Here is an 8,139-nt window from a genome sequence, read left to right as displayed (position 1 = left end):
ACATTCTTCACACAACGCGTTTGCCCAATGAAAGATCATTCAAGTCTGTCATAGGCCTTGGACAGATCAATTTTCCCAGCAACATATCCAGTTTTGGCTTTTGCTATTTGAAATCTGTGAAACACTTCTTGAGCAACTAAAATGTTGTCAAATATTTGTCTTACCGGGCACAAAAATAACCTGGTTAAGGCTAACCTACTTGCACATCAAAGGTCTGAGTCTTCCCACAATGATTTTAGAAATAACCTTTATCTAAGGTATTGCAAACACTGATTGGTCTCAAGTGAAGTACTTAACCCCCTTCATCCACCTTTGACTATGCCAGTACCTTGTTCTTGAAAGATCTCCACAATAATATGCCAAACTTGTATGTATCTGAATAGCAAGATTAGTAAGGTCAAAGATGTTACAAATTTTCAAATCCGCTTTTGCTTTCCACCCTTGGTGTTAAGGGTGAATGATCATTTAAAAAGAACATCTAGTTGCTGCCTCAACTATAAATGCTAAGCAAATCGATTGAATTAAATTACATAAACCAATTAAATCAAATTACAAAGCTATACGCCGGATATGGATCATCCAAAGATGGATCCTTGTCTACAAAAATGAAAAATGAAGAACTCACTCCCTATAACTATTGCTATTTGACAATTGCACAATACGTCACTCAAAATTTGAATAGTACGGCAGAAAAAATATCGGCAGAATGGCATTGCTTGATTTTTGCATTCATGAGAAATTTCAGAGTCCGAAGCATCCCTCGTGTTTTCAAGCTGTAAAAATGTGATGAAATTGGGGTGACCTTTGGACACTGAAATCATGAGCTGCAACCAAGAAGTTAGTGTCTCAAGCATATTCCATTACTTGAAGTAGTCTGGCCGAAGAATTGTGATGAAATTAGGCGTTGAACTATCCTCATCCTTCTGCTTCCATTCCCCATTACTTTGGATGTACCATGATACCTTAGGAGACAATGGTGTGTACAAATCTGCATGTTCCAATTCAAGACAAATGTAAAAATAATTTACAGGATTAAAGACAGAAGTACTGCAAATATAATTGAGGCCTACATAATTTCATCTCAAGCATAAATCCTTATAAAAAAATCTAGCCAGCCATCAGGTAAAAAATTAATTTTGAAGAATGATGAACACCTGATCAACATATGGTATGAAGATATCATTAGAAGTATAGTATGAAGATACCTCAAAAAATCTAGTTTTATCAAAAGTCCAATAGTATTAGGAGTCTTTATCCTATCTTATTAAATACTGTCTTTTTCTATAAGGTTTGTTAGTGAACCTCAAGTTAGGTAATGGGTGCTAGGAAATGAGCCATGAAATTAGATGGCTCTACTATTTAGGAAATAAGGATGTCAAAGAAGATGGTTCTACTGTTTTATCAGTATATGTGAACAGAACAAGTTTGAAGCCACAAGACATGGTGGTAAACAGAGTACAGAAAATATGGCAAACTGACAGACCACCCAGAAACTCCAAACCTAAGAAGACAACGGCAGAAAACAAAATGCCAGATAATCTGAAGAAGAAATCTAAAATTCTAAAAAGATGCCCTGATATAAGTAATAGAAGATCTGCAGGAAGCAGATATGCAGAGGTGCCTCAGAGAGTTTGTGGCTTGCCCTTTACCCCGAGCGTATGCCTTCTTGAATAACACTACTGCCCTTTTGGCAAATTCTTAAACACCCTAATGCCTCAGGCGATAGGGTCTTGCCTCACTTTGAGGTGCACTCAAGTCATGCCTGGGAAACGCCTTTGAAAACATTGCTCCTGATTGGTGAGGAGGTGTCCTCACCAGTAACCTGGCACATAAACTGATGAAAGTACGGGGCATCATATTACTGATAAAACTAATTTGATGAGGTAGGCCTCAGCACTTTCACCAATTTATTCCAATCAATATATGCCACATTAACTATACAGAGGAAGTTCCTCCTTACTGGTCAGGACCCCAGCATTGGCTAATTATTTTCTCACTTGTTAGGTAGGAAACTACTTGGATTCAAAAGAGATGCCCAAGAACTGAATCTTGTTTTAGAAGCAAACTTAGTACATTTCATGTTTTGGGGTTCCACTAAAGTTTTGTTGGTTAAATAACTGATACGGTAAATGGTGTTTCAAGAAAGGGCAGAGCTTTTTTTTTTTTTTTTTTTTTTTTTTGGGGGTGCAAGAGCAGGAGTGATGTTATGTTCAACTAAATAATATCTCCACTCTCGAAGAAACTCTTCATCCTCTCCCTCATTACTTTCTTTTGCCTCTGGCTCTTCAACCAGTTGATAACTCCACCAAAACCTTAGACCTGCCAACAACACAACAAAACCCCTTAGATCTGCCAAAAGTTCCCCATAGCCACTGAGTTGCAGCCAAAACTGCCTCCAAGACAGAGGGTTGTTCAGGGTTAAGGGTTCCAGAGGTGTTATTTTAGTTTAGATTCAGAATTGCTTTAGTGTTTATCGGGAGGGATGAAGAGGATATAAAGGGTCTTCCCAAGAGGAATCAGCCTCTTGCGCTATTGTGAAGAAGGCACCCTTCAGGAGAAAGGCTTACGACTTTGGAGCATTTCGTCGAAGAGTGGACAACCTGAGGCATTTTGCCTCTGCCATGCCTTCAAAGTACCTTGAGGCGCGCCAACAATCCCCAGCATTAGAAAATCCAACTATAATTGAAACTGAAAAATCTCAGAACACCAATCCTTGAAAGCTAGACCTCCAGATGCACTGATCCTTTTACCAATTCCAATTTCCCTCTGTTTCTTGCAAGATAACTATGCGTGAACCCATTTTTATGAAAATCTCCATATTTGCATCCTTTTCATACCCACTACCCAGATCCTGACTAATCATACTCATGACAATTTGATTCCTTCGTCCCTCTCCCCTTCACACTGCTCATCTCATTGGAACTCCAGAATGCAAATTCTTTAGGCTCTATAACTGTTTCCTACCCTTCTTCCTTTTCCCACTGTTCACTCTCTTCCATTTCTTTTAATGAGAAATCAACTCTTGATCAAACATCCTATCCACTTCCTGGGTAGCGTCCAACTCCCCATCTTTCTTACCTTTTTCCCCATTCAACTTCTTAGAAATTTTATTTTCTTCCAACGCACCATCAGCCCTCTCTAAAGCCAAAGTTTTGTTTGGAGTAGAATCCTTGACAAATCTGTCTGTGTTTATCCACAGACCATGGCCTAATAACTTTACACAAATGCATTTGCTGTTGTGGTGAGCAAGATCCATTCAATTTCCTTTCAGACTAACACTTCATAGGGACATACTGGGAATTTTGGCGTAGAAAAAAATTTGCCCACACCCTCCACTCCCCCCACTCTTAAGTTTGAAGAGATCCACTCGCAAGGAAGAGGAAGGCAGATAGGAATTGGGTAAATGTTTAAGGTTGGGGCATACCATCTAATCTTTTCTTTGACAGGCTGTGATTCTGTGAAGATCCCGTCCAGCCAAAAAATCTTCTAAACTAGCTTCCTGCACCATTAAGGCCACTGGAACGAGCTTTGCTACCTTCAGATTCCAAAGAGTTCTCACCCTCCGAGCTTTCAAATGCCTCTCCATCCCAATCTAGACTGCTGTCCCAACCATCAAGGACAGAATCACTAGCTTCAAACTCAGTTGCACAACTTCCCTTTCAACATCCAACTCCCCAACCCTGCACCAGCTTCCAACTTCCTTGATACCGGACTATCTCATTATCGGACTCGATGGAGGAATCTCCTAGTTTTGATCTCTTTTGTTTGAAATCCCCACGATTCCCTAAGACTCCAAATTGGAACCTCTCAGTATTTACTTCTTGGATAATTTTTTCTGTAATCCTTTCATCCACAGGTTCTTTACTGTGCTGAGTAGATTTTGGGTTTAAAAAAATATAGGTTAAGCCCTTAGGCAATGCATGTCTTCATTTTAATAATTTTCCAATGGGCCTCTCCATATAATATTTATTGTTAATCAAATTTCAAGAAAAATACTTCAGAACATAATCCCCCGCCATCTTTTAATATTCAACTATGCATTCATTGTCCTTTAATAATAGCTAACTATTAGTAAATATTAACTCTATTGTTGAGTCAATAGCCCTATGGACTGGTGGTATAGTCCTGCAAACGTAATGAAGTCTCTCAAGTCTGAAATACTCTGTTATATGAAATACAGCCTTATTGCGCACTAGCCCCAAATTGATGGGCTAAGCGTCTAACAAAGCTATATATACCCTATTGAGTCTCTCCACTTAACAGCTTAAGCTTTTATGTTGAGTACTTCAATTGTTTTTTAGCTAATTGGCTTATGATTTCAAGATTCAAACCCGTACAACGGGAAAAGGTTTCAAAGGGGGTACAGAAATCCCTGTTATGAAGGCCTTTGGACCAACAAACAGAAGTGAATAAGGCTTATGCATCATATATCAAGCAACAGCCATTTTAACACACATAATCTTTAAAAAGACATGCAGGCCACTGCCATTTTAACACACATAAATCTTCAAAAAGACATGCAGTCTGATGCACAACATACAAACCTGTAATTAAAGGTGGATCTGGCTCTCGTGTACTATGCAATATAGCAGTCCCAGATAACACAGTGATGAACCCACAAAGTTCTGACGCTATGCTGGTCACGCTTTGACCAGAATAATCCTACCAAAAGATTACATACTTTAGATTTATAACAAACACTCACACACAAACACAACATGTTCACATGATGATACCTTAAACATTATTGCACTGGCAAATATTGTAAATGAGGTGAACATAGCATAATAGATAGGAGAAACAATTGCTGTGTTGAAAGTATCCAATGCCTGCAACCACACCAGAGTGAGAAACCAGCTAAAAAGTTCACACATTTCTGACCAAAACAGAAAATTTAATTAAGGTATTTATAGGTTATTGAATGCAGCACTTCATACATGCACATGGTCACAAAATATAAAATATTAGAAAATGCTCATCTAATTGGACGTAGGACAGATTGCTTTAATTACCAATCTGATGGAGAATATTTTCTGCTTAGACTACTGTTCTTTCATGAGAAACAAGATTTTATTAATTAATATGTAAAAGTGCAATGCAGCCGACAAGTTGCCCATTGTATACAGAGCCTAAATTATAAAACTATTATAGAGAAATCACATTACCATAATATAACTTCCCTTTAATAAAAGCAGCCCTCCATCCATACTGCCATAACGGATGTCCAAAAACTAAATTATCCCACAAAATCTCCCCCTCATCTCCTCTAAAGCTATCAAATATCCTCCTATTATTTCCCAATCAAACTACCCAAAACACAGCCATTACACGACACCTCTCTAAATTCCCCATTCTTCCCTCAACAAACAAAACTTGTGCCTTTCACAAAATAAAACAATACAATCACGCTGGAATAAACAAGCTCATATTAGCTTTCCTAAACAACCTTTGATACTTAAAATTGTATTTATAATATGAAGGTTAAGGTTGAAGAGAACAGCCAAGGGGACTTATTTTAAAGGTTATCGCTAAAATAAAGCAGGACCTTATTATCAGTAACTCGGTTCTTTTAGGGGATACCTGGGTATGTTTTTGTTAGTGTGTACAGCTGTAACTAGGCTGTAATTAGTGGTAACAGTTGACTTTGTGATAACTTCCCTTCCTTGTTTTTCCTAGCCTTGTTAGAAACACTTGTAAATCAGTTTTAACAGCTCTATGAGAGAAGAATAAAATAATTCGATTTTCACCAAACTCTACAATTCCAACAAAAATTAGATTAAAAGTATGGTGCAAGAGGGATTTGAAGCAGAACTTTGGCTTCTACATAGATTTTTGAAGAAGTAAACATTTGGTAATAATCTGAACAACATTCAACAGTCTTCTAATATTTCATGTTCAAATATTACCCTCTCAGATTTTTATTTTTATTTTTTATAAACAGAATCCAAAATTCAAAATTAAGAGAAAACAGACAGATGGATAATTATCGAGGAAACTAGTACTAAAGAAATAGAAACGAAAATTACACAAAGCTCTCCTGTTGCATTAGAATAGTGCATAACAAGATACCAACCATGTTTAGATAATTCAATTGAGTGATGATGCAGGTAACTGCAACCATTCCAAAAATCCATGTTTGGAAGTATTTTAGCTGGTTTGTACCCTCTAATGTGAGTTTTATAGCAATGCCAATTGCTTTTACACTCATGACCTGCAATATGGAAATACTAATCACAAATAAGAATGCCACAAAATGTCAATTCAAAAGTGATGTATGGTAATTGTTCATGCACATTGCAGAAACAAACAGTAGAACAACTTACTGTCAATGATCCTATCATAGAGCAGATTCCTATATAAATCAGTATATTGGTTTGTCCATAGCGGGGAGAACAATACAATATCAGGACTAACGTTACAGCTACCACCGAGGCTGTATACAAAAGAAATGCTGGAGGCGAGAAAGCGAAAAAATTAGTAGGAAGGAAGGAGAGAGGAGCATCCATTACTTATTAACCTTTAAGCAGCATACCAGGTTGTATTGCTAACTCCCAGATTTCTTCGACAGAACTGAGAGAACGCTCTTTGGGTGAATGGAGTACAATCACAGTCGAACCCACTATGCATAAAAGGCACCCCAACATTCCCATTTTCTGGAGTTTCTCCTTTAACAAGAAATGCGCTAAAACAGCACTACACATATTCATAGGCAGTTCAACTTGTCAGAAATAAGTTTGGATGATTGATATGTAAACATGTATGTATATATATTATAGATATGTAATAGAATTGGGAAATCAAGCGCACCTAACAATGATACTCAATGCACCAAGCGGCGTCACAAGCCCAGCAGGGGCGTAAATGTATGCTACAAAATTGGCTATCTCTCCAACAACCACTGTGAATTGTCCAAAATTACGATTATGATCAACATTCAACATTCAAGTCCGTCTAGCAGAGGAAAAGGGAAATGAATAAAGGAATGGCAAATTCCAATTTCCTACTGAAATGAAATGGCTGAAGTAAACTAAACCCCTATGAAAATAAAATTTTCAATAACTTAGCATAGCTGGGGGAAAGTTGGGGAAAGTGAAAAATGGCATAACAATCTTGAATCTCTTCAAATTACAAACAGAGCCTAAAACTAAATGAACCAGAAGAACAAATGGGGTAAATAAAATGAATAGCAGAAGAGAAAAGTCACTTACTTGTTATCATTCCTATCCACCATAGGGGCTCCAACAGATACCCATATCCTCCGACACCTTTTTATGCATTTACCATGAAACCGAAACGAAAACAAAATGACGAAAATTCACAAATTAAAAATCAGTAATTAATCAAATAATCAAATCATAATTAGAAAAAGAAAGAAAAGAATTGATATATAGATATATAAAAAAATTGATCAAATAAAAGGGAAAGGAGCGAGGAAACTTACTTGCACGAGGACCATTGACGCCGGCACGCCTGAGACCCTTCTTCTTGATGATGAAGCTGGAGCCGATGAAGGCGCTTGAGACCACAGCCAGTATGAAGCCTTTCAAATTGCTCGAGTACATTTGCTATAATTTTTTTAATTTTTTATATTTTTTATATTTTTGAATTTACAGTTTACAGTGGAAGAAGGAAGAGTAGTAGGCCGCCGAAGCCAAAATTGCCAAGTGGTTGAGGCTGGGAGTGGAAGAGGGAGCTAGAGCCGGAGCGACGCTCATTCTACAATTTCGATTTCAAAGCCATAAAAATATTATTAGAGCACAAATGTGGCCAATTGCAGCAGCAATTGCAAACCCTCGAATCGATTTTTTCTGAAGAAGAACGCACGCTAAAGTGTAATTTTTATTTATTTATTATAATGTATTTATATTTATATTTTATGAGGTTGGGTTGGGCTTCTTCACAGACACACACTTTTATTGTTAGTTGTGTGTTTTGAGCAGTTGGATTGGATCGGATTTCATTTGTACTTTGTGAAATCAGGAGAGAGATGGCGAAAAGCAGTTTCTCTTTCTCACCTGCCAGTCAGCCTCGCCCAGCCAGCCCCACCTATTCTTCCTTTCAATGTCCTTGTCAACTACTAATACAGACAAATTTTTTATTTTTATTTTTTCTCCCCAAGACAAAAAAATCCACCCTAAC

General features: G+C 37.5%; 1 protein-coding gene across 4 annotated transcripts; it reads right to left on the bottom strand.

Annotated features, from left to right (window-relative positions):
• Positions 1-357: 357 nt before the first annotated feature.
• On the bottom strand, positions 358-7,913 carry LOC117624886 (probable magnesium transporter NIPA6). Of its 4 annotated transcripts, XM_034356385.1 has the most exons (9): positions 7,442-7,913; positions 7,209-7,265; positions 6,808-6,898; positions 6,533-6,693; positions 6,324-6,451; positions 6,074-6,211; positions 4,737-4,829; positions 4,545-4,662; positions 358-988 (listed from the first exon to the last, which is right to left on the bottom strand). In XM_034356385.1, the coding sequence occupies exons 1-9, from the start codon at positions 7,560-7,562 to the stop codon at positions 861-863; spliced, it is 1,035 nt and encodes a 344-aa protein (XP_034212276.1). In that variant the 5' UTR covers positions 7,563-7,913; the 3' UTR covers positions 358-860. The 4 variants fall into 4 exon arrangements, with proteins under 4 accessions (XP_034212276.1, XP_034212279.1, XP_034212277.1 ...); XM_034356388.1 differs by lacking the exon at positions 6,808-6,898 and having other exon boundaries at positions 7,442-7,552; XM_034356386.1 differs by lacking the exon at positions 7,442-7,913 and having other exon boundaries at positions 6,808-6,951; positions 7,209-7,385.
• Positions 7,914-8,139: the final 226 nt, after the last annotated feature.

This window comes from Prunus dulcis, chromosome 4 (assembly GCF_902201215.1).
Source record: "Prunus dulcis chromosome 4, ALMONDv2, whole genome shotgun sequence".
NCBI lineage: Eukaryota > Viridiplantae > Streptophyta > Magnoliopsida > Rosales > Rosaceae > Prunus > Prunus dulcis.
The sequence above is the reverse complement of the archived record's forward strand: the minus strand, read 5'-3'. Positions and strand labels throughout refer to the sequence as shown.